The sequence below is a fragment of the Gossypium hirsutum genome, chromosome A08 (genome assembly GCF_007990345.1).
Source record: "Gossypium hirsutum isolate 1008001.06 chromosome A08, Gossypium_hirsutum_v2.1, whole genome shotgun sequence".
Classification (NCBI taxonomy): domain Eukaryota; kingdom Viridiplantae; phylum Streptophyta; class Magnoliopsida; order Malvales; family Malvaceae; genus Gossypium; species Gossypium hirsutum.
The window spans coordinates 14,778,020-14,805,519 of NC_053431.1; the positions used below are offsets into that span (position 1 = coordinate 14,778,020).

The 27,500-nt window shown below is 42.4% G+C and overlaps 1 protein-coding gene and 1 non-coding gene across 2 annotated transcripts in view; both read right to left on the minus strand.

Moving 5' to 3' along the window:
- Positions 1–226, minus strand: part of LOC121205495 (18S ribosomal RNA) — a 1,805-nt gene extending 1,579 nt beyond the window's left edge. Inside the window, exon 1 of the ribosomal RNA XR_005900571.1 lies at positions 1–226. This exon is cut by the window's left edge and continues 1,579 nt beyond it. This is a non-coding gene — a ribosomal RNA (18S ribosomal RNA).
- Positions 227–14,848: 14,622 nt separating this feature from the next.
- On the minus strand, positions 14,849–16,033 carry LOC107891679 (uncharacterized). The gene has a single exon (XM_016816571.1). It carries the CDS (start codon positions 16,031–16,033, stop codon positions 14,849–14,851), a length of 1,185 nt encoding a protein of 394 aa, XP_016672060.1.
- Between the last annotated feature and the right edge of the window lie 11,467 nt (positions 16,034–27,500).

The following is a 27,500-nucleotide window of genomic DNA, read 5'->3' on the forward strand; positions in this document are numbered from 1 at the left end:
GCATCGACCTTTTATCTAATAAATGTATCCCTTTCAGAAGTCGAGGTTTGTTGCACGTATTAGCTCTAGAATTACTATGGTTTTCTGAGTAGCAAATACCATCAAACAAACTATAACTGATTTAATGAGCCATTCGCAGTTTCACAGTCTAAATTTGTTCATACTTACACATGCATGGCTTAATCTTTGAGACAAGCATATGACTACTGGCAGGATCAACCAGGTAGTATTCCTCCGCGACGTCGACACTGCATGGCTTTCAACATGCCGCGTGAGCAACGAAGAGGCCATAACAGAGCATAAGCATCGTCCGTGTCCAGAGACAAAATGCATAAGCATTGAGAGACAAGGGCCTAAACCCTACTCTCAAAAATATTTTCCGCATCTGAAAGCACGAACGAGCACCAGAGCACCGATGAGGCCACACCGATTTAAGGGGGCACACTCGGGACACAGGGCACGATTGTGGTCCACCACAAACCCCAAAGGGCACGAGATGGAGAAGGGACGACAACACATCCATAATTCTATCTGGCTTAGGTACGCAACACAGGATCCTGATCGCACCCCCTTGGTTCAATTAGAACAAGGGGAGTCAATGAAGAGGAGTGTAGCTCGATAGTTCGATGCGGGTAGCATGGAGCCTGCTAATACACACAACCAAAACACCACTCATATGCCCATTGCGTACTAGTAGTAGCACCCACGCACACCGGCCACCAACCCACCCAACCAATGTATTGGGAGGGGAGCAGAAGAAACAATGAAACGAGGGCACACCACAAACGCTTAGCACGAGAACTACGAGGGAAAAAATCCCATTGGGACTTGGTCGAGCCAAGACCGAGCCTACAAACTCAACTTACGCTCCCCAGTGAGCCGTTACCGTCAAAGGGACTTGGTACTGGGGTCACGGGCAGCTTCGAATGCAGGCAAGGCCTTGGCAAGGCCAAGGAGTCGATGGGTCACCGACTTGGGAGGCACAAGGCGTCCCTAACATGACGGGGGAGAATGGGCAAGCCAAGCTCGAGCCCATGGCAATGCATAAGCCACCCAAGAGATCTTTGCCCAATATAGAGAACCTGGTCTTGAAGTCGTTGGCTACATTTCTCTGGGCACGGGCTTGACCGGCCGAAAAATCATCACCCCGGCCACTAGCGCGGCGATCGACCCACCACCGTTGGTGAGTCACTGCGGGACTATCCGACCCCTGTGGGGGCTGCGGACGCACCCCACCTCGGGTTTGAGGGGGGCACGTCAGGGGGCAGCGAATCTCTACCCCTTAAAAAGCTAAAAAAACTTCGTCAATCTGCTACCAGTAAACATTCTTTTTTTTGAACAAAAAAACGACAACAAAGAGTCAAAACACTATATTACGTTGTCGAAACCGTCCCTCGATTTAAAAATAATTATGATTTTTAAAAAAAGGGAAATCGACTTTTTGGAAAGTAGAAATATGCAGTCGCCACCGATCTTTGTTTTGGTGTGATCGGATCACCTAAGAATAAAGTCATAACATTTTTTGTTTACTAAAACAAATATTTTGGTCTACGAACTTTTGAGAAAACGGGTTCGGGATTCGGTTACACATGAGGAAGGATTAGCACCCTCATTACGCCCAAAATTGGTACCAAATCGATTAAATACTATCCTTGTGTCTAAATTAAAAGTTTTTGAAATGTGGTTCCTTTTATAACGTTTGAGTAATCCGACTTGGTTGCCAAAATTTCTTGTTTCGATGTCCGGAAGTATATAATTTGAGGATTACAGAAGGATGCTCAACTATTTAGTCCAACAAAAAATCGAAACCCAACACAGTAGGGTACGATTCTTCGAATTTCCAAATATTGACCATTTCCTTACTTTATAAAATATGTGTGAAAATTTCGAGGAGATATTCGATTATTTTGGGCAAATGAGAAAGCGCAACCCAGCACGATAGGGCTCGATTCTCAAATCGCCAAACATCGAACATCGCCTTCATTTTAAAAGATTTTAGAAAATGTGAGGGGAATTCTAAAGGGATATTCAATTGTTTCGGACCAATGAAAAAGTGCAACCCAGCACGATAGGGCACGATTCTCAAATCGCCAAACATTAAACATCGTCTTCGTTTTTAAGTATTTTTATAAACACGAGTGAGAATGTAAAGGAATGTTCGATCATTTTGAGCAAACCACGAACCACAACCCAGCACGATAGAGCATGATTCTCGAATTATCAAACGCCAAACATTACCTTCGTTTAAAAAATTTTTTAGAAGATATGAATGGAATTTTGAAGGGAAGCCCGATTATTTTGAGCAAACGCAAAATTGCAACCCAACACGTTAGGGCACGATTCCGCGAATTGCTAAATATCGAACCTCGTCTTCGTTTTGAGGAATTTTAAAAGGCGTGAGTGAAATTTCGAAGTGATATTCGATTATTGTGAGCAAACGCGAAATCGCAACCCAACACGTTAGGGCACGATTCCACGAATTGCCAAACATCGAATCTTGCCTTCATTTTTAAAGAATTTTTGAATGAATGATTATAGAGCTAGCTTAAGACGTATTAATTCAATTTGAAATAGGACGAGATTAATCATAAAATTTGGATTTTATAAAACCGCATTTCAAAAATCAAATGGAAAACAATGAATGAGGTAATATACACATACGAGATACAATACTTAACGAATCAACTAACAGAACAAGCTATTAAATATAATTAATCTAAGAATTATAGCCTAATTTCAATCATGTATGATGAGTAATTAACAGTTCAATAAGGTGGATGTCATGCAAGGAATGTACATATATAAAGCAACCAAAAGAGCGTATGCAAAACAAAATAGAATTTAGAAGTCAAAGTGGTATAAGACGATGTCGGAACAAATGCGATCTAATGAACCAAAAATCTTTACGACATGCAAATTAATGAATTGGTGCACTTTAAAATTTATTTGTAAAAAAGGAAAAACTAGGGATACAGGCTTAATCATTTAAAATACACATTATAAAACGAATACTTAAATCGAAAATCGTACCAAAACGTTGAATATTATTGTTTTTTAAAAATGAGGATTTATATAATAAGGATTTACAATATGTGTAAAATATATTAAAAATAATAATAGTAAAAATGTATAGTACAATATAACTTTTAAAAAAACCTAATGGATCTACAAATCATATGTATATATATAAATAACCTTTAAAAATAATTATTTGTAAAAACATAGAAGCGCATGTATGATTAAATTAATTTTATAACGAATTATATAATAATTTTAAGAAAAAAAAATATATATTACGTAAAGTTATACAATAAAGGGTGGGAATAAATTAAAAAATGTATATGTAAGATACTATAGGATTAATAAAATGAGCCTTGTTATAAAGTACATATATATATGCATATAGAAGAGCACTTTAAACAGACAAATTTAAAAAGACAATAAATCGATAGATACACAGTTACATATGGGTATATACATATGCATGTATATAATAATAAATTAAAAGAAATATTTCGTAAAATTATATAATCAAATATAAGAGTATATTTAAATGAATCGCATGTATAAGAAAATGACATAAGATTGATAAGGGTATATGTATGAAAGAAACTGTTAACACAAAACATAAATGTGTACATATATATATATATATATAACAGCGTATATAAAATAAAGAAAAAAAACTTACAATAGTGGTCTTGAAACGAAATAACATTATTAGAATAACTTAAAAAGGGCAAATTAAAAAAGGAATAAACTATTAATAAAAGGGATTTGATTAAAATACACTCAAATTGAATGGGCTAATTTATAAATGAAGTAATCAAAAGGGGACCAAAATGCGAAACGCACAAATGCCCAGGGACCCAAACTGGAATTAATCCAGGCCCTAAAACGGTGCACACAAGCGCGAACTGAAATGCAAACGAGCAAATTGTAAGGCCAAATTAAAAAAGAAATGAAAAAAAATCAAGCGTTATTGATTGCCCATACAAAAGGAGGGTCCGTTTGCGAAATTACCCCCTCTCCGCAGAAACGCGCGAGTCATAGGGTCGAAAAATGGATCGGGTTGGGTGTATTAAAACGACACCGTGGAGAGCTCTTGGGCAAGGCTTAAAATGGTTCCATTTAAAGCCCTATAAAAAGGCTTATTTTAGCCTGTTCGGCCAACCCTAGCCTCATTTCCTCCCTTCAGCCGCAACCTACTCTTTTCCCTCAAAACGACCAGTCCACCGCAAGGTACGGCGATCGGTGCTCGCAAACTTCGAAGCATGGCTCCTTTCAGCCACCAGCTCCCCTTTCAACTCCGATTTTGACGAAGCGAAAGGGAATCAACGGCCCTAAATCAAGGTAAGTCCCCTCTTTTTGGATGTAAATGATATATGTATGAAAGGGAAAATCGGAGAAACTAGAGAATAGAACCGAAGAACAAAGATTACCTTTTTTCCTTTGTATTGCTCCTGTGAGCGTTTGTATTTTGAAATGAATATATAGTGCGCGTAACAGTGTTTTTCGTTGCGTAAATGCGCGTAACCCATTACAATGAACATTTTTCTGGCTTTATAGCCGAAACAAAAGAAAAAAAAATAAAAGAAATACATATTTTCTCTTTTGTGTCTGTTTGTTGCTGTGTTTGTCTTGTTCGCATGTACGGAGCAGAGGACATGCGCTGGCCCTTGGTGCGAGGCGTACGGGGTGGTGCTGGCGTGTGTACGGGAGCGTGTGTGGTGCCAGGAGGAATGTACGAGGGCTGTTGACGTGGAGGCATGAGCGTACTGGGTTGGGGCTCATTTGTGGTTGTGGCGCGGAAGTGATGAAGACGCTCTAGGGTTTCTTTTCTCAGAATACTAGGCCTAACGGGCCTGTATTTGGGTCTTGGGTCATTTAGGGTATTGGCCTCTAGATTTAGGTCAGGGTTTGTTACAAATTTGGGCTAGGATTTATGTAACTGGGCTTGTTATTGGTTATTAGGCCATGTAATTGGACTATTATAAAACTTGGGTTTTAAAAAAAAATTGTTTATTGATTTATCTTGTATTTTGTTTTGGGTTTTTTGTGTTTGTTTGGGCCGGGAAAATTTGGCCCACTACAGCTGCCCCTCTTTGCTCATTGTCGTGTAACGAGAATAGAGCAAAGACTATAAATGGGCCAATTTTGCCGGGACCTGCTGAGTCTCGACTTCTTGGTGCTTCTTTTCTTCAAGTAGCTTCAGTATGCTCCACTGCAACTTCAGGGAGACATGGTTCGTGTGTTTTTATCCTGCTCTACTGCAACTTCAGAGAGATAAGGATCGTGACTTTGATTTTGCTCCACTGCAACTTCAGGGAGACAAAATCTTGCAATCTTCAGCCTATTGCCCTACTACTTAGGGGGTTTAAGGCTCGTTTTCTCTGATCTGCTCCACTGGATACGAGATCTACAATCGTCAGCCTACTCCACTACAACTTTAGGGAGCTAGGGTGGTAGTCTAAATCTGCTTCACTGCAACATCAGGAAACCTAGATTCAGCGTCTTTGATCTGTTCCACTGCAATCTCAGGGAAACAAAATCTATATTTCTCAGCCTACTCCACTACAACTTTAGGGAGCTAGGTTAATGGCTTAAATCTGCCTGACTGTAACTTCAGGAAGCCTAGATTCGCCGTCTTCAATCTGCTCCACTGCAACTTCAGGGAAAGGAGACCTAAAATTTCAGCCTACTCCACTACAACTTTAGGGAGCTAGGTTAGTAACTTAAATCTACTTCACTGCAACTTCAGGAAGCCAAGATTCGTCGTCTTTGATCTGCTCCACTGCAACTTCAGGGAAACGAGATCTAAAATTTCAACCTACTCCACTACAACTTTAGGGAGCTAGGTTAATGACGTAAATCTGCTTCACTGCAACTTCAAGAAGCCAAGATTCGTCATCTTTGATCTGCTCCACTGCAACTTCAGGGAAACAAGATCTAAAATTTCAACCTACTCCACTACAACTTTATGGAGCTAGGTTAGTGACTTAAATCTACTTCACTGCAACTTCAGGAAGTCAAGATTCGTCGTCTTCGATCTGTTTCACTGCAACTTTAGGGAAACAGGATCTAAAATTTCAACCTACTCCACTACAACTTTAGGAAGCTAAGTTAATGACTTAAATCTGCTTCACTGCAACTTCAGGAAGCCAAGATTCATCGTTTTTGATTTGCTCCACTGCAACTTCAGGGAAACAAGATCTAAAATTTCAACCTACTCCACTACAACTTTAGGGAGCTAGGTTAGTGACTTAAATCTGCTTCACTGCAACTTCAGAAAGTCAAGATTCGTCGCCTTCGATCTGCTCCACTGCAACTTCAGGGAAACAGGATCTGTGGGATTCGCCAATGTCACTACGCTGTCTTCCAAAGACAAAATTTGTAGAATTGGTTTCCTGTATCAAATAATTGGGATGCTATTATTGAGATGAACCATATGTCCCTAACTAGATGTGGTGTTTATGTCAGATAATTAGAATGGCATGATCGAAATGAATCAAATACTCCTAAATGAATGATTATGAATGTGGAAATGTTATGAGAGTGATTCCTTTCTAAATGCTAAAGGTATCATTGCTCATAACTCGTCCGGGTTCCATATTGATGTGCTATCGCGTCCTCTTACTTAGCCGTTATCTCTGATAGAAAATTTGAAGAAATAGTCCTAATTTGGATTTCTCTTTTTCCAATGTTTTTCAACTTTGAACCTGGTTAGTTCTGACTAGTGACCCTATTTTAGGTCCTTGTACTATTTAGAGACTTTTCCAGAGTAATATGCATAACATCTTGTGTGTAGATATTACATGTTCAAAAATCGTGATTTCAACAAAAATGCTCGAAAGAGATTATCATAATGGAAAAATGGCATTTTATTAAGCAAAATTTTGATGTGAATACATAGGAATACGAATCTGATAAGGTGCAAAAAATTGAGAAAAAGGTGCCCCAGATATCGCAGCACGAGTTTCACTATTCTAATTTCTTAAAGGCTCCTTTGAACCAAATGTGTATTCAAGAGATCCTGCGCATTTTGTTGATGCTCCAAGGTGTACTGTTCTTCTGTCTTGTTGATTTTGGAAGGAAAAGACTACCATATGCCCCATATTTAGAATTTGAGCTACCCGTTTTCGGGTTTTCAACTTAAAAGTCTCTTTGGTTCCAAAGTGCCCTTTGCGGGTTTTCACCTTGGCCTTTCCATGTTTTTTTTTAAATCTCAGAGTGCCCTTTGCGGGTTTTCACTCTGGCCTCTCTTCTTTCAGGTAAAGTACTTCTTGACCGAATCCGAGTTTACAGGATTGGGCAAGTTTCTACTGTCTATCTCGGCTAGGATCAATGCTCCTCCAGAGAAAGCTTTCCTCACCACGTAAGGCCCTTCCCAATTAGGCATCCATTTCCCTCGAAAATCCTTCTGTATGGGAAGGATCTTTTTCAAAACCAGGTCTCCTTCGTGGAATTCTCTAGGGCGAACCTTTTTATCATAAGCCCGCATCATTCGTTTTTGGTACATCTGACCATGACGAATAGCTTTTAGCCTTTTTTCCTCAATTAGGTTCAATTGATCATATCGAGATTGGATCCACTCGGCTTCTTCCAATTTTAACTCCGACAACACTCGAAAGGTGGGATCTCGACTTTGATCGGCAACACTGCCTCCATTCCGTAGACCAAAGAGAAAGGGGTTGCCCCGGTTGAGGTTCTGACTGACGTTCGATAAGCAAAGAGGGCAAATGGTAATTTCTCATGTCAGTCTTTGTAAGTTTTGGTCATCTTCCCCACAATTTTCTTAATATTTTTATTGGCCGCTTCTACTGCCCCATTCATCTTTGGGCGATATGGTGACGAGTTGTGATGTCTGATCTTGAATTGACTGCAGACTTCCGCTATCGTACTATTGTTCAAGTTTAATGCATTGTCAGATATGATCCTCTCCGGCATTCCATATCGACATATAATCTCCTTTTTCAGAAACTTGCTCACTGCCGACTTGGTCACACTAGCATATGAAGCGGCTTCTACCCACTTGGTGAAGTAGTCGATAACCACGAAGATGAACCGATGCCCATTGAAAGCTTTCAGCGATATTGGTCCAATCACATCCATGCCTCACATAGAGAATGGCCATGGAGAAACCATGACATGCAGTGGTGAAGGAGGCACATGAATTTTGTCTCTGTAGATTTGGCACTTATGACATCTCTTAGCGTAATTGACATAGTCTCCTTCCATGGTGGACCAATAGTACCCGAATCTCATAATTTTCCTGGCCATTGTAAAGCCATTAGCATGTGTCCCATAGACGCCTTCATGGACTTCTTTCAAGATTTTCCTAGCCTTTACAGCGTCTACACATCTTAGTAGCACTTGATCCTTTCTTCTTTTGTACAGGATATCCCCATCTAGGACATAGTCGATGGCCAATCTTCTTAGTGTTCTTTTGTCATTCTCGCTTGCCTGGTCCGGGTATTCACGATTCTTCACATATTGCAATATATCGTGATACCAAGGGTGATCATCTTTCTCTTCGTCTTCTTCAATATTGTAACAGTGGGCCGGAACTTTATAAATGCTCATCCGGATGGGTTTGACATCTTCTTGTTTGTTCACCTTGATCATGGAGACTAAGGTAGCCAAAGCATCAGCCATCTGATTTTCGTCTCGTAGAAAGTAGTGGAAGGCAATGTCATCAAACTCTTTAATCAATTCAAGGACCCGCTTCTGATAATCAATTAACTTGGGGTCTCTGGTCTCCCATTCTCCCTTGAGTTGATAAATCACTAGCGCAGAATCCCCATACACCTCTAGCACTTTAATCTTCTATGGCTATGCGGATACCCATGATGCATGCTTTGTATTCCGCCATTTTGTTTGTACAATCAAAACCCAATTTACTAGTGAATGGATAATAATCTCCGTTTGGGGATACCAAGACGACCCCGATTCCATTGTCCACAGCATTTGATGCCCCATCGAAGCTCAATTTCCAAGGAAGTTCTTCCAGAGCACTTTCTTCAATGGTAGCAACACACATTAGGTCTTCATTCGGGAAGTCGAAGTTCAAAGGCTCGTAGTCTTCCAAAGCTCTACTGTCTAGAAAGTCTGCTATTGCACTTCCTTTTACTGCTTTCTGGTTTACATAGACTATGTCGAATTCAGAAAGCAGAATTTGCCATCGGGCCATCCTTCCATTCAAGGCTGTTGACTCCATCATGTACTTTAAAGGGTCCAACTTCGATATGAGCCAAGTGGTGTGATACCACATATACTGCCTCAGTCTTCGGGTTGTCCAAATTAGGGCACAACACAACTTCTCTATCGGCAGATACCTTGCCTCACATTCCGTAAACTTTTTACTAAGATAGTAAATGGCTTTCTCTTTCCTTTCTGACTCATCATGCTGACCCAATACGCATCCCATGGAGTTTTTGAATACTGCCAAATACAGTATCAACGGCTTATCGGGGTTAGGTGGCATCAACACCGGGGTGTTGGATAAGTACTGTTTTACCTTGTCAAAAGCCCTTTGGCATTCTTCATGCCATTCACCTGGGTTATGTTTCTTGAGGAGGCGAAAGAAAATGTCACATTTCTCGGTCAGTTGTGAAATGAACCGAGCAATGTAATTTAATCTTCCTAGAAAGCCTCGAACTTCTTTTTGAGTGCGCGGTGGGGATAAATCTTGTATGGCTTTAACTTTGTCTAGATCGATCTCAGTCCATTTCTCACTAACCACGAATCCGAGCAACTTTCCAGACTTAGCTCCGGAGGTACATTTGGCTGGGTTGAGTTTTAGTTGGAACTTCTTCAACCTCAAGAACAATTTCCTCAAGACTTGTATGTGCTCCTTCTCTGTTCGAGACTTTGCAATCATGTCATCGACATAAACCTCGATTTCTTTATGCATCATGTCATGAAAAAGGGTTACCATGGCTCTTTGATAAGTTGCCCCCGCATTCTTCAGTCCAAACGGCATCACCTTGTAGCAGAACGTGCCCCACATGGTTACAAATGTGGTTTTCTCCATATCTTTAGGATGCATCTTGATCTGGTTGTATCCCAAAAAATCGTCCATGAATGAAAACAGTGAATGTCCCGCCGTGTTGTCCACTAGGGTGTCGATATGAGGTAGTGGGAAATTGTCTTTTGGGCTGGCTTTATTCAAATCTCTGTAGTCCACACACATTCGCATTTTTCCATCTTTCTTAGGGACAGGGACGATGTTGGCTACCCAATCTGAGTATTTTACCACCTTTAAAAATCCAGCGTCAAACTACTTTCGAACCTCTTCCTTTATTTTTAGCAAGACATCGGGCCTCATTCTTTGGAGTTTTTGCTGAACTGGCTTACACTCTTCTTTTATGGGAAGTCGATGCACCATTATGTCAGTGTCCAACCTGGGCATATCTTGGTATGACCACGCGAAGACATCTTTGAATTCTTGAAGTAATTCAATGAGGTCTCGCTTCATTTCCGTAGTGATACATGTTCCGATCTTCACCTCTTGTCCTTCTCCTAAGCTCACAATTTCGATTGATTCTTTGTGAGGTAGAATTTGTTTCTCGTCTTGTTCTACCATCCTCAACAAATCAGGAGATAGGTTACAACCTTGGTCATCTTCAAAATCCTGAGAATCATCCATACACACATCTTGCTCGAAAGGAAATTCTGAGTCGCTAGCAGTGTCACTCGTATCATTAATATCTGGGGACCTGTTATGAGGACGAAGGCAGATACAAAGAATCAAAAGAATTCGAGACATTTATTTGCGTGATATGATTATGAATGACGAATGAAAGAATATTTAGAAGAATGTTTCAAGAATAAAAGAATTCGAAAGTAATCATTTGTATGGTTATGAATGGAATTGAAAGGACGAGATAATATTTGCTCAAAAATGATAATAACCGTGCATTTTATTGAAATATCGTTTTTAAACATCGGCCTATTTTACAAAAGATTCTTATTACTCCTAGGCCTAGAGTAATAAGTGTGTTTTGGACATTACTCTGAATCCGTTCTAAAAACTACAAGAATCTCTTCCGTAGTCCAGTTGTCCAGAACACTTCCAGGCGTGTAGGGGCAAATGCCCGACAAATTTTCTCTTCCAGTCTCCTCTTCGTACATGACGTTGATGTCCAAACTTTCTAGGCTTTCTTCTATAGCTCCCGTCATTGGTGTGTCTCTCTCGGGATGAATGATTCCTCCGGACACAAATGTTTTTGATATGTGGGGGAATGTTATTGGTTCCCACTTGATTTCCTCACTCGTTAATCGAGCTCTCTTTCTTTCTTGCTTCTTTTCCAGCTCCCTTCTCTTTGTGTCACATCCGGCTTAAATCCTAAGCCGAAGCGGTCTCTCTTTTCTTTCAGCATTGGCGTTTCGATCCTTCCTTGTAGATGTCTCCCAAGCCCCCTTCCGGGTATGGCCCCTTTTCCAATCGTCAACTGGAGGCTCATCCTCATGGTTTTGGACAATTTCGGTACCAGAATTTTGCTTCCCTTAACGATGAACGTCGCGTTAACAAATTCCAAAGATCGAAATGAACATTTGATTGCTTCGTCATCTGTCTCCAAATAGGGTGCATTATTGCTCACAGTTGCAATAATATCTTCTTTAGCCTTAATCATTATCAACCTCCCCTCCGACACCAACTTCAATTTTTGATGCAACGAGGAAGGCACTACCCCAGCTGAATGTATCCAGGGCCTTCCCAACAAGAAATTGTATGAGGGCTTGATATCCATCACGAGAGAATCCACCTCATATGTGTTTAGCCCAATCTGGAGAGGTACCTCGATTCTGCCCATCACCTTTCTTTCCGTGCCATCGAATTCCTTCACGATGTTCTGGCACTCCTTCATGTGAGAGCTGTCTATAGGTAATCTGTTCAGCGTGGTCAATGGCAGGACGTTCAAAGCTGATCCATTGTCAATCAGTACGCCCGGCAGCGTGTACCCTTTACAACGTGTGGTGATATGCAGAGCTTTAGTCGACCCCATGCCCCCGGGTGGTATCTCGTCATCATTAAAGAAGATATAATTGTTGGCACTTATGTTGCTCACCAACCGGTCCAGCATGTTAACGGAGATATCATTGGCAACATATGTCTCGTTTAAGACCTTCATTAGTGCGCTACGATGAACTTCCGAGCTTAGAAGCAAGGCCAGTACTGAAATGCGGGCTGGTTGTTTACGTAGCTGTTCCACCATACTGTATTCGCTATGCTTTAGGAATTTTAAAAACTTCTTGGCCTGCTCTTCGTTAACTGGTTCATTAATAAGTTTGGTTGCTTTTCCTTTCATTTCCTCGACCACCTGGGCTTTTCCTTTTGTGGGTTCTTCCTCCTTATTCACCGTATCGTAACGCCTTCCGCATGTGTATAGGAGCCTCTGTCTTGATCCCCTCTTGAAGCGCCAATCGGGCTCTCTTTTCCCGGCATCGTCACACTGTAATCATAATTCCATGGGACCTTTTTGCTATCTTTGTAAGGGAAGACTGCAGGTCTTTGGATTATGACCCTCGGTGGCATTTGTACTCCAGCTTCATTATTTTTGGGTTTCGAAATGATCACCACAGGATAATTAGGTGTTTGATTTTTCGTCTTTGATTCTCCCTCGGATGCGCATACATTTCCCTTTGTGGGGCTTTTAGCTTCTTCATAGAATTCCATTTCTTTGTTATCTATCATGTTCTACATGAGGGCCCTGAATTCCACACATTCTTTGATTTCATGCCCCACCTCGTCATGAAACTCACAGTAGTTTCTCTCTTCTTCGGGTTCTTCCCTTGGATCCAATGCTATCAATCCTCTCTTGGCCATCTCCTTTCATACCCGCCTCAACGGGGTCCTGACTTCTGCCACCTCATACTTGGTCTTCTTGTTCAAGCCTTCACTTATCCCATTCACTCCTTGGTCGGTATGATTGGGGAGTGGGTTTCCTGCTACATTGGGCGTGGCTGGGTCATCAAATCTCATGATTCCCACCTTAATGAGTCTTTCGACCACTTTCTTGAATGCAGTGCAATTTTTCATTGAGTGCCCGGTAATTCCTGCGTGGTATTCACATTGGGTGTTTGTGTCATACCATTTGGGATACGGGGGCTGCAGTGGCTCCAGGTAGAAAGAGGATACCACGTGAGCGTTGAACAGGTTCTGGTACAACTCCCTATACGTCATGGGTATAGGGGTGTATTGTGGCCTTTCTGTGTTCTTCCTCGCATTGGATTCTTGTCTTACAGAGCTTTGTTGATTGGTTGTTCTGGGTTGATTTACAGTAATTGACTTGGGCTGACCCTTGTTGAATGTGCTCGTGTTGTTCACTTCATTGTCTTTTTTCCTCGAGGCTAACTTCCTAGCACTCTCTTGATTCTATCTTGCCGCTCCTTACAGCATTTTCGATCATTTCTCCCGTCATCACTATGTCAGAGAAGCTCTTGGTGGCGCTTCCTAACATATGTGTGATAAAAGGGGCTTTCAAGGTGTTAAAAAAGAGCATTCTCGTCTCCTTTTCTAGAAGCGGCGGCTGAACTTGTATGGCCACTTCTCTCTACCTTTGTGCGTACTGTCTGAAGCTTTCATTTGACTTCTTCTCCATGTTCTGGAGAGTGATTCTATCAGGGGTCATGTCCGTCACATGACTGTATTGCTTCATAAAGGCCTGGGCCAGGTCCTTTCACGAGTTAATCTTAGGGCGGCTTAATTGGTTGTACCACCTAGACGCCGCCCGACCAGACTATCTTGAAAGTAGTGAATTAATAGCTGGTCATTGTTAACATATCCCGTCATTCGCCTACAGAACATAGTGATATGGGCTTCAGGGCAGCTCGTTCCATTGTATTTTTCGAATTCGGGCATTTTGAATTTGGGGGGAAGGACTAAATCTGGGACCAAACTCAGGTCATTGGCATCGATCCCTTGACGATGGTCCGCGCTCTCCATGGCTTTGAATTTCTCCTCAAGCCATCTACACCGTTCTTCCAATTGTTTTTGTGAATCCATCCTCTCTTTTTCTTCTTCAGCAATTTCATCCAAGTCGGGAACGAGTGGATAGTTCGGGTTATTGACAAAGTTAGAGCCTGAATCGGTTTGGAGGTTCATCGGTATTGAAGCTCCAGCCTGAATCGGCTGGGACATAATCATGACAGATGGTTTCAGTAGGTTAATCTCAGGCTTCATCGGTACATGTGTCGGAGTAAAGCCAGAGGGTATTGAAGATCTTCGTTAGTTTCTTCAATTTTGTCCATGGGGCTCTTTCCCTTATCTGTTCCTCCCAATAGCAATTGGGATAACTGACTCATCATTTCCCTCTGGGACTCCATCATTTGCTCTTTCATCTCTCGCTGAATCTTGGCTAGCTGCTCTTGCATCTGAGACTGCATTTGTTCTTGCATGTCTTTTTGCATCTGCTCCAATTTCTCGAGTCTCTTATCCATTGATTTTTTCCTTGTATCGTAGGGGTGTGTCGTTGGTTGGTTTTCGTTGGTTTCCAGGTTACTGAAATAATTTTTAGTTAATTAATTAGAAAACTCTTATAGCCTTTAATGCATAATGATATGATGTAATGCAAATGCATGAATGCAAAGGAGGTATCAATTTTGATTCAATTGCCCTTAGAAAATTTTACTTGAAAATAAAATCTTTTACATAAAGTCGAGTTACAAATAAAATTTTGCTCTAACACTTAGAGTCCTAATTTTTCTAAGCAACGAGGCCAGCTCTTGTCCGCGCTCCGACTCCAACTCATATTTTATGCTTAGTGTGTCTGCCTGAACCGCTAAAGTTTGCAAGTAGTCCGCTACCTCCTGGATCTGAGTTATGGCTTCCCCCATAAGGTAACCTCTATTTCTGACTTGGTGTTGCGCATGGTAAAGCTGCTCTTTCCAACGATCCTCGTTTGCTTCGAAAAATTGGATCCGCATCTCGCAGTTTTGCAGCGACGCCTCTAACTCTTCTATTTTTCCTTTCATTTCTTCTATCTTGCTCAAGCTTGCCCTCAATTCCATCGCGGTGTTGCAGTTTCGGTATTGGGCAAATTTGGCCCACTACATACGTAACATCAGTAATTACATCATTGTGGATTTCATTTGGATAATCCTTCTCAAAAAACCACGTCATTTTCTCTCTACACATTTTTGTACATATAAAATCTGCTACTTTATTACAAGCCCTAGTAGTCCAAATTAAATAGGCAAAATTGAAGCTCTCGAAAGCAGCAGTGTAATTTTTGATGCACGCGCCAAGAACAGTGATATCCGTACCAATATTCCTCAATTTGTTGACCAAAGCCGTATTATCCGTTTCAAATATCACATCTTTCTTAATATTCAGCTTGGTCGCCAGCTGGATGCTCTTTTCGAACGCCACAGATTCAGCTTCAAGCACTGACAATCGTGTTTCAATAAAGCCCCCACCGCCCAATATGAAACCATCATCATCCCTCACAATCGCCCCGTACCCCACACTATTTGTCCCCACGGTTGCGTCGAAGTTGACTTTAACAAATCCCTTCGGAGGTTTTTTCCATTTCTTAGCCTCAACATTAGATGATAAAAGTGGCTCCTTTAACAGGTTACAAATGCGAAAATCTTCGATCAGAGCTCTAGCCCTCTCCCAAATGACCGTAGCCTCCTCTTCTTTTCCCCTGAAAATGAAATTATTTCTATTGTTGCAGTAATTCCATAGTAAAACCATAAGGTCGGCCATAACTTTCTTGTCGAGAACCCTCATCATATCCTCAAGCCAATTAATACAGTAGTCGTAATTCTTTGAAACCATTCGCTCGGACCACCCTGCCAGCGAAAGGACCTCACGTGATGTTGGGCAATCCTTCCGCGCATGAAGAAGAGTTTCAGCTTCAGCTCCGCACCTTTGGCATCCTTTAGCAAAGCCATTTCTAATAGAGGCAATTTTGACATTTGTCGGGAGAATCTCGTGCCCCACCCGCCAGGAGAAAACCCGGATTTTCGGCAATGTATCAAGTTTCCAGAGAGCTTTCCAAACTATTCTATGAGGTCCGTACCCCATTTCTTTCAAGAGTAGCCATGAGTAAGCTGACTTCGTAGTGAAACACCTATACGGGTTGTGAAACCAAATCATCTTATCTCCTTGTTCCTCATCTTCGATAGTCACGTTGCAAATCTTCTCACCCCAATCTTGCCCATATCCCTTGTAAACTTTCTCCACATTCTAACTCTTCCCATCTGTAAGCCAGAGGTTTTTCACACTCATTTCATTTGGGTTGAGACATTCCTCTCTAATGGCATCCCCATTGAGACCCTCCATTCCCCAGTTATCAGTCCGGATATTGATCATATCGCCATTTCCAACTTGCCACCCAAAGCCGTCTTTGAGAGCTTCCGCCGCTGCCGCAATGCTTGACCAGGTAAAAGAGCTTTGTCCACTTTTTTGGCTTTAAAAATATTGCAGTCGGGAAAATATTTCGAAGACAACACTTTAAAACATAAAGAATCTTTATTGTTTATAAGCCTCCATACTTGACGCCCCAAAAGAGCCAAGTTGAACAATCTAACATCTCTGATTCCAAGCCCTCCCATGCCCTTCGGTTTCCACAAGGTCTTCCAAGGTAGTATTTTCCAGAATCTGCCTTTATCTTTTCCAGCCCACCACGTTTTGCTTAGTTTAGCTTGGATATCCTCGATCACTCCTTTGGGAGCTAAGAAAATCAACAGAGCATATGTTGGTATAGATTGAAGGACGACTTTAATGAAAACTTCTTTGCCACCAAAGGAGAGCAGCCTCTTTGTCCAACTGGTGATCCTGCAAGACAACCTGTTATTAATATCTTTAAAAGCCTTTTTTTTCTTCTTACCTATCGGGATGGGGAGACCAAGGTAGCTGTTCAAATTTTCCACCACCGTCATGCCTAACAGATCACTAAAATTATTTCTAACATCCCTAGGAGTGTTGGGACTAAAGAGAATCATTGATTTTTCACAATTTATCTCTTGTCCGGAAATGTTAGAAAAAGATTTAAGCAAATGGACCAACATTTCAACATCACTCTTTTTATTTCTCACGAAGAGAAGCGCATCATCAGCGAAGAATAAATGATTTATCCTCGGACCATTTATACTGGCCCGGATGCCACTTAAAAAATTATTATCCTGAGCTTGGATTAGCATTCTCGAGAACGCTTCCATGCAGAACAAAAACAAATAGGGAGAGAGGGGGTCCCCTTGAAGAAGACCCCTCTCGGGAATAATAATATCGGATAAAATATTATTGTATTTTACCATATATTTAACCGAACGAACGCATTTCATAATTTTGTCAATCCACTTCATGTCAAATCCCATCTTTTGCATAATTGTTTCGATGAAATCCCACTCCACGCGGTCGTACGCTTTGCTCATGTCGAGCTTAACCATGAACCCTTTGTTAGGGCCATTTTTGGAGCTTTGAAGATAGTGAAGGAGCTCGTGTGCAATCAGAATATTGTCGTGAATCATCCTTCCCAGCATGAAAGCGCTTTGGTTTTGGCTGAAACAGCTAGTCAAAACAATTTTTAACCGATTGGCATAGACCTTTGCGATGATCTTATAGAAAAACCTGCATAAACTTATAGGGCGAAAATTAGTCAACTCACAAGGGTCTCTAATTTTAGGAATTAAAATGATCACAGTCTCATTAAGGTTAGAAACATTTTTATCCCCATTAAGGACATCTAGACAGAAATTAATGGTGTAGCGTCCCACGATCTCCCAATGCTGTTTGAAGAAATTTCCCGAGAGACCGTCAATGCCAGGAGCTTTATTCGGATCCATCTGCTTGATGGCCTGAAGGACCTCATGCTCCGTATAGTCCCTCGTGAGCCACTTATTTGTCTCCCTAGTCACATATTCCTGAATATACCCCACCTCTTGTATATCAACCCTTTGACCGTTAGACCTAAACAAGCCTAAAAAGTAGTTTTTCGCCACCTGACTTATTTCCTTACTACTTGTCACCCAGTTACCATCCATGTCTTTAAGCTTCTCAATAAAGTTCTTCTTTAGCTGTCCAGTAGCTTTCGAATGGAAGTATCTAGTGTTCCGATCACCCTTCCTAAGCCATTTTGATCGTGACCTTTGTGCCCAGTAACTTTCTTCCCTAGCATAGAGAAAATCAAGCCTTTTACGAAATACTGGTAAATTCTTCACATTGTCCCCTCTTCTATTAGAATCAATAATCCGGTCAATATTTTTCTCCAGTCTTCGAATTTCGCTCTTCATTTTACCATATTTCTTGCGTTGCCAATAGCCAAGCACCGACCTAACCCTTTTAATCTTTTCCCCATAATCTATATCAACCCTGTTCTACGCACTCCCGATTATCTTTTTTGCTTCCCTGTCACCAGCCCAACACAAATCAAATTTGAAGCTCAGCCTATGGTCATTAGGGTGATCTTTGGGTCGACGTCCCCATAAATCCAGGAGAATCACGTCATGATCGGACTGGGATTGCCTCACCACTTTAGTAGCTATAAAGGGGAAGTTTTCAACCAAGGACACTGAGCTAAGGAATCTATCAATCCTTTCTTTAACCAGACCGCCCCCACTCCTATTGTTAACCCAAGTAAACCATCCACTGTTGGGTTTGATATCCACTAACGCCAAGTCATCCATGACAGCTTTAAAGTCATTCATTTGCACCCTCACCCCCCGACAGCCACCCTCTTTCTCAGCATCATTCAAAATTGTGTTAAAATCCCCCCTACAACCCAATCTTCTCTAACCGAATCCCCTACACGATGCAATATATCCCATGAGCTGTTTCTAAGGCTCGGATTAGCATGCCCATAGAAACCCGTAACTCTCATATTCTTGTTGTTCTCCAAATTAACAATAGAGTCAATATGGTGTTTGGAGTAGCTCTGAATGGAGACATTTGTCCCTTCCTTCCACATCAGCGCAAGGCCCCACTTCGACACTCAGAATTCACAGTTAGGCCATTTTGCAACCTGCATTTGTTTTGAACCCTACGAAAGTCATTCCCATTCATTTTTGTTTCGCTAAGTAAAATAATATCAGGGTTATGTGCACCGATTAGTTGCTTGAGCTCCTAATTTTTGCGGGGTTTCCCATTCCACGACTATTCCAGCCCATGAACTTCATTTTGAAAACACACTGCCCACGAAACAAATCCTTTCAGACGCTCAACTCGCCGTTGTAGTGCTTGAATCTTTTTCCTTCTTGACTCCCGTAAATCATCAAAGCAGACTACAATATATGGGGAGAACACAAACCGCGTCAACGGGAATCGGACCACTTTCCAGAGCCAAATTCTGCAAGAAGAACACAACCAAGAAGAAAACACGAACACAGTGGCACTCCAAAAAGAAAACTATACGATCACCTAGACTTTTCCTAAGTCTCATTCCCCATAAAAGACCCTAGCCCCGAATCAAGAAAAATCACGCAAACCATTCGAAAACAAGAAACAGATACGACTTCACAAAGAAACAGACAAAACCCAGAAAACCTAATTGAAACAAGACAGAAAAACTAAAGAAAACTAAGAAAATCAGAAGACCAAAATTAAAACTCATAAAAAAACATGCTAAGAAAACCTAGAGAAAAAAAACCAGAAACCCTATGAGAAAATTTGTTGAAAAGTCAAAAAATAATCTAAACTACCATTGATAGGTTGCATGCAGTACGTAGAAAAACCATGCAGGAGACGTGCAAGATCCATGCAACCAAAAGAAATATGAAGAAAAAACAACAAAATGATAAAGAAGACAAAAGAAAACGACTACATCTTGACAAATCCGATGAATCTATCCCATCAAAACAGAGTCAGACTTTGCAAAAAACAAGATCGTGACCAACCACTAGTATATTGCTCGTACTCCTCGAAAAACCCACCACCGCTAAATCCAAAAAGAATCACGAAACCCTTATATAACCCAGCAACGAACATAAATGCTTGAAAAAACACGAAAACTCGGCCAGTCAAAGAAGAGTTTGATCATGCAACACGTAAGAAAACATCCAATCACTCTCGGGAGGCAAGCCATCACTTCAAACCCCAGCCCCACTGCTAAACGGGACACCACTCAATTCCCCAACACTGCCATATAATTCAAAAGAAAAATAGGCAGACACACGAAAAGAAAAACAAAAACAGAAATCGCTTAAATCTTGGAGAAAAATCACAAAACACGCACACTACTACCAGGCAACGCTACCAGGCGAGGCTACTAGGCGAGGCTACCAGGCAACATTCGTATGTCTGAAACGGGGACACTTTTCTTTAGCCCGCACATCTGAGGCACCAGGGTGCCCCTACTGCCCGAGGCACCCGCACATCCAACGTTCTAGGTTGCCGATGGTGTCCTAGGCTCCCGCACATCCAAGCACCAAGGTGCCAATGCTGCTCGAGGCTCCCACACATCCGAGGCACCAAAGTGCCGATGGTGCCTGAGGCTCCCGCACGACCAAAGGCCTACGTTGCCGATGGTGTCCGAGGCTCCTGCACATCCAAGCACCAAGGTGTCGATGGTGCCCGAGGCTCTCGCACAATCAAGGCCTAGGTTACCGATGGTGCCCGAAGCTCCCGCATGACCAGGGGCCTAGGTTGCCGATGGTGTCTGAGGCTTTCGCACAACCAGGGCCCTTGGTTGCCGATGGTGTCCGAGGCTCCTGCACATCCAAGCACCAAGGTGCCAATGGTCCTGAGGCTCTCGCACGACCAAGGGCCTAGGTTGCCAATGGTGCCCGAGGCTCCCGCACGACCAGGGGCCTAGGTTACCGATAGTGCCCGAGGCTCTTGCACTACTAGGGGCCTAGGTTGCCGATGGTGCCCGAGGCTCCCGCACGACCAAGGGCCTAGGTGCCTATGGTACCCGAGGCCCTCGCACGACCAAGGGCCTAGGTTGCCGATGGTGCCCGAGTCTCTCGCACGACTAGGGGCCTAAGTTACCGATGGTGCCCGAGGCTCCCTCACGACCAAGAGCCTAGGTTGCCGATGGTGTCTGAGGCTCCCGCACGACCAAGGGCCTAGGTTCCGATGGTGGCCGAGGCTCCCGCACGACCAATGGCCTAGGTGCTGATGGTCCCAAGGTTCTCGCACGACCAAGGGCCTAGGTTGCCGATTGTGCCCAAGGATCCAGCATGACCAGGGGCCTAGGTTGCCGATGGTGCCCGAGGCTCCCGCACATCCAAGCACCAAGGTGCCAATAGTGCCCGAGGCTCCCGCACGACCAAGGGCCTAGGTGCCGATGGTGCCCGAGGCTCCCGCACGACCAAGGGCCTAGGTTGCCGATGGTACCGAGGCTCTCGCACGACCAGGGGCCTAGGTTGCCGATAGTGCCTAGGCTCTTGCACGACCAGGGGCCTAGGTTACCGATGGTGCCCGAGGCTCTCACATGACCAAGGGCTTAGGTTGCTGATTGTGTTCGAGGCTCCCGCATGACCAAGGGCCTAGCTGCCTATGGTGCCCGAGGCTCTCGCACGACCAAGGGCCTAGGTTGCCGATGGTGCCTGAGGCTTTCGCACGACCAGGGGCTTAGGTTGCCGATGGTGCCCGAGGCTCCCGTACGACTAGGGGCCTAGGTTGCGGATGGTGTCCGAGGCTCCCTCACGACCATTGGCCTAGTTGTCGATGGTGTCCGAGGCTCCTTCACGACCAATGGCCTAGGTGCCGATGGTGGCTGAGGCTCCCACACGACCAAGGGCCTAGGTGCCGATGGTCCTGAGGCTCTCGCACGACCAAGAGCCTAGGTTACTGATGGTGCCTGAGGATCTCGTACGACCAGGGGCCTAGGTTGCCGATGGTGCCCGAGGATCCCGCACGACCAGGGGCCTAGGTTGCCGATGGTGCCCGAGGATCCCGACGACCAGGGGCCTAGGTTGCCGATGGTGCCCGACGCTCCCACACATTCAAGTACCAAGGTGCCGATAGTGCCCGAGGCTCCCACACGACCAAGGGCCTACGTGCCAATGGTGCTCGAGGCTCCCGCACGACCAAGGGCCTAGGTTACCGATGGTACCGAGGCTCTCGCACGATCAGGGGCCTAGGTTACCGATGGTGCCGAGGCTCCCACATGACCAGGGGCCTAGGTTGTCGATGGTGCCCGAGGCTCCCGTACGACTAGGGGCCTAGGTTGCCGATGGTGGCCGAGGCTCCCGCACGACCAGGGGCCTAGGTTGCTGATGGTGCCCGAGGCTCCTGCACGACCAGGGGCCTAGGTTACCGATGGTGCCCGGGGCTCCCGCACATCCAAGCACCAAGGTGCCGATGGTGCCGGAGGTTCCCGCACGACCAAGAGACTAGGTGCCGATGGCGCCTGAGGCTCCCGCACGACCAATGGCCTAGGTTTTCGATGGTCCTGAGGCTCTCGCACGACCAGGGGCCTAGGTTGCCGATGGTGCCCGAGGCTCCCGTACGACTAGGGTCTTAGGCTGCCGATGGTGCCCGAGGCTCCCGACGACCAAGGGCCTAGGTTGTCGATGGTGCTTGAGGCTCCTACACGACCAGGGGCCTAGGTTGCCAATGCCGCCGAGGCTCTTGCACATCCAAGCACCAAGGTGCCAATGGTCCCCGAGGCTTCCGCACATCCAAGCACCAAGGTGCCAATGGTCCCCGAGGCTCCTGCACATCCAAGCACCAAGGTGTCGATGTTGCTCGCACCAATGGCCTAGTTTGCCGGTGGTGTCCGAATCTTCCGCACATTCGAGGCACCAAGCTGCCGGTGGTGTCCGAAGCTCTCGCACATCTGAGGCACCAAGTTACCGATACTGCTCGAGGCTCCCGCACATCCGAGGCACCAAGTTACCGGTACTGCTCGAGGCTCCCGCACATCTGAGCACCAAGGTGCCGATGCTGCTCGTGGCTTTCGCACCATCGACGTCCTAGGTTACCGATGGCATCCAAGGCTCCAGCACGTCCAAGCAACAATGTGCCGATGCTCCCGCACCATCGATGTCCTAGGTTACCAAGGGTGCCTGATGCTCCTGGACGACCAAAGGCCCAAGGTGCCGGAGGCTCTTGTTCCAAAAGGGGAGGGACCAGGATGATTCAAAAGGGGAGGGACTTGGGAAAGGGACCAGGACGACTTGTAGCATCGTTTGTGATATTTCGGGATGGCTCGCCGGAGCACCGCCAGGTGGCTCACCAGAGCACCGCCTGGTGGCTCGCCAGAGCACCGCCGGAATGGATCGCCGGTACACCGCTGGGAACCTAACCCACAATGGGAGGGCACCGATGTCTGGGCATGAATGGGCGTGGGCAGTGCCCTGGATAGCCCCTGTTAGCCTCAATATCACCTCCCCCCTAAAGAGCTAAAAAAACTTGGTCAATGTGCTACCAGGCGACATTCATGTGTTTAAAACAGGGACACTTTATGGTGCCGACGCTTCTGCACCAACGGGGGCCCAAAATTAGCTTTGGTGCTCGACCCTTCCGCACATCCGATGCACCAAGGTGCAGATGCTGCCCGATGCTCCGACACATCAAAGAGGCCGGTGGTGCCCGATGGCCCCGTACCACGGGGTGGCACACGTTGCTGATAGTGTACGAGGCTACCGCACAACCGGGGGCCAAAGGTGCCGGAGGCTCTTGTTGCAAAAGGGGAGGGACAGGGATGATTTATTCATTGTTGGGTACCGGACATACAACAGTATCTGAATCCTACCTTTGGGACGATTCATTCATTATTGGGTACCGAACATGTAACGGTATCCGAATTCTACCTTTTGGGATTGGGGAGGGACTCGTTGCGCCGTTTTGTATATCCCAGGATGGCTCGTCGGATCATCACCGGGATGGATCGTTGGAGCACCATCGAAAACCTAACCGGTGGTGGGGGGCACCGACGTCCGGGCATGCGATGGGCATGGGCAGTGCCCTGGATAACCCCTGGCTTCTCAATATCACTTCCCCCCTAAAGAGCTAAAAAAACTTGGTCAATGTGCTACCAGTCGACATTCATGTGTCTGAAACAGGGACACTTTTTTCAGCCCAACGCTCCCGCATGTAATACCCCGAAAATTTTTACAGTAAAATATTATCCGTGATATAGTAAAATAAGGAAATAAAGTGACAAAAAGGGAATTTTTGAGTTATGTCAATAGTGAGAAGTATATTATGATATATTAATTCAAGAAAGGACTAAATTGCAAAGATGAGAAAAGTCTTGTTGCACAAGAGTAAATACTTAAAATTTAAGGGGTTGAAGTGTAAATATAAAAAAGTTGAAGGACTAATGGTGCAAATATTTTAAGGGTGGAATGATCTAGAAACCAAGAAAAATTGATGAATTAGGACCAAATTGAATAGGTAAAAAAAATTATGAGGGACTAAATCGTAATTTTACCAAATTAAGTGATGACTGAAGGATGGAATTCTAAAAGATCATGAAGGGCAAAATGGTCAATTAGTAAGAGAGAGAATTCTAGAATGTAATGATTATGTTGATGATATTTTAAATTAATTAATTAGATAAATATTATTTTATTAATATTTTATGATATGTTTATTATTATTATATTATTATTTATTTAGTATAAAAGGAAGGAAAGATGAAGAAAAATTATCAACACATTTCCTTTCCCATGCAAACTAACGTAAGATAAGAAGAAGAAAAGAAGTTTGCTTTCTTTACAATTTAGTCCTTCCACCAAAAATTCATTATTTTCACCTAAAAATTGAAAGAATTTCCATAGCCTTCAAGAGAGAAAGATAGCAAGGAGATGATGGGGAGCAAGAATATCAAGTTGGATTCAAGAAATCGAAGCTAGAGGAGAGAGAAAAATCAAGTTAATGATTGAAGTCAATAAGAAAAGGTAAGTACGTCAAGATTTCAATATGTTTTTAAGTTTGTTATTATTGATAAAGCATGGAAATAATGTTATAGTAGAGTTTTCTTACATAAGGTCCTATGTTCTTGATATGTTAGTGAAAAAAAAATAAGAGAAAGTGATGAGAAATGGTGTAGAAAAAGAAAATAAGGATGTTATAACATGGTAATTAATATCTTGTACTAAAACAGTTCTGGACAGCAGCAGTAGTCTAGCTTTGAAAAATCATAAAAAATTGTAGAAATCTAATTATAGGATGAATAAAATATTAAATTAAAGCTTATTAAGTTTAGTTTCTTATAGAAGAAATTATGTATGCAATGGAATTCTAAATAATGAGATATGATGAATTTTGTGAGACAAGGTCAGAATGATTTTCGGGTTCCCCTGTTCTGAATTTATAAAATCATAAAAAATTGGATAAAAACAATTAGGGGCTTAAATTTATATTTTTATAATTCTGAATGAGTCTATTTTCAATAGAAACAAACATTAACATCATTAGAATTCTGTACAAGGAGATAATTAATTTTTAGTGAAGAAGGGTCTCAACTGTCAGACAGCAGAATAGGGGTAACTTTAAAGAATAAACTGTACTTATTGACTAAACCAAAAATTCTTAAAATATTATGGTAAGAATATATATGAGTATAGTTTTAGGAAAAATTAGCGGATCTTAATTTGGAGTCCTATATCTCCAGATATAGATAATTTAGTGACTATGACACAGATGGACAGCTTGAATATTCATAAAAGTAAATAATAAAGATTATAGATAATGTTACTTATAATTGTGCTACATACATCAAGGATGTGGAATGGAGAGGAGGAGGAGGAAAACATATATGAATATTCATTAAGCATGGCTAATTTGCATATTTTAGGCTTAGGGACTAAATTGAATAAAAGTAAAACTTTATGGGCAATTTTGTAAAAATGTCAAAAATGACCAAATTGCATGAAATGGATTATTTTATTATTTAAATTACAAAATTGAATGAAATTATTAATTTAGTTCAAGATCGGGGGAAAAATGTTTTAGGGATTAAATTGAAAAGTGTTGAAATTATGGAAAATTCTGATATTTTATAGAATTCATGGACTGTTATCAATATATATGAGAATAATAGCTGGAAATAAAGATTAAATTGCAAGAATTTTATTTTCCTGACCCTAAGGATGAAATCGTCATTAATTAAAAGTTTAGGGGCAAAATAGTAATTTTGCTTAGAGCATTAGTTAAATGCATTAGAAGATGAAATGAATGAAAATGTTGATCAAATTTATTTATAAAGATCCAGGCGACTCAAATATGAGACTTGATCATGGAAAAGAAAAGATATCGGATTAATGAAATTATAAACACAAACAAGCAATGAGGTAAGTTTGTGTAACTTGAATTGTATTTTAAATACTTGAAATATGTGGTTATGTGATGAAAATATGATTTGAATGTTCAATTCATGATGTTTAATGAAATATTGATAATACTCGATATAAATTGAAAATAAATCCCAATTGAATGAAAGGAAAATTCGATGGATCTTTGAAAAGGAATTGACGGTAAAAAGGATCTAGCCCGGACAGGTGATCCTATTCTGATATAGCCCTCTTGAAGAATACGTGTAAAATGGATTTAGCCTGGATAGGTAATTTGAATTAGGGTCTGAATTTAGCCTGGACTGGTAATTCAGATCCAAGCTCATTAGAGTAATTGTCGTTGCAGGGGATTTAGCCTGGACTGATAATCCCGACAATACTTTATGAGTTTATATTACAGGGGATTTAGCCTGGACTAGTAATCCCACTGTAAGGATGAGGTTCGCGGGAGTGTGCTCTCTGATATGAAATGTGTAAGACCATGGTTGAAAGATACCATGGCAGCCTGATATGAAATATGTAAGACCATGGTTGAAAGATACCATGGCAACCTGATATGAAATGTGTAAGACCATGGTTGAAAGATACCATGGTAGCCTGATATGAAATGTGTAAGACCATGGTTGAAAGATACCATGGCAACCTGATATGAAATGTGTAAGACCATGGTTGAAAGATACCATGGCAACGTGTTATGAAATGAACAAGACCATGGTTGAAAGATACCATGGCAACATGACAGAAAATGAGTAAGACCATAGTTGAAAGACACTATGGCATCATGTCAAAGATAAATAAGACCGTGGATGGGAGACACTCTAACATCTGTTGAACAATTGATCTTTAGGTAATATGTATCAGACGATGAATGGTTATATGAAATAATTATGAAGATAGATAAACGAAATAAGTATAAGTACATGGAATATAATTTATGTTAAGTTTGATATAAGCTATTGCCGGAATAAATATACATAAAATATATGGAAATGATGGAGCATGAAATATTGATATAATGAAATGAATGATATATGCTTATGAAGAAACTGTAAGAGCATGATATGTTTCATGACATGTACATATATGATTATCTTTGATATGCTGATACAAGGAAATTATGTAAGTTGAGACTATTATTAAACTCAAGTGCGATATGTCGAGAAAATAGATATATCAATGTTGAATTTATATGAAATATGTGCAAGTATACTAACAATGTTGCTGTTTGATGCTTATACAAGTGTCAAACTGTTGATTGAATGGTAATATATTTATTTATATGATGCATTGAATCGGTAAGTATTTAAATT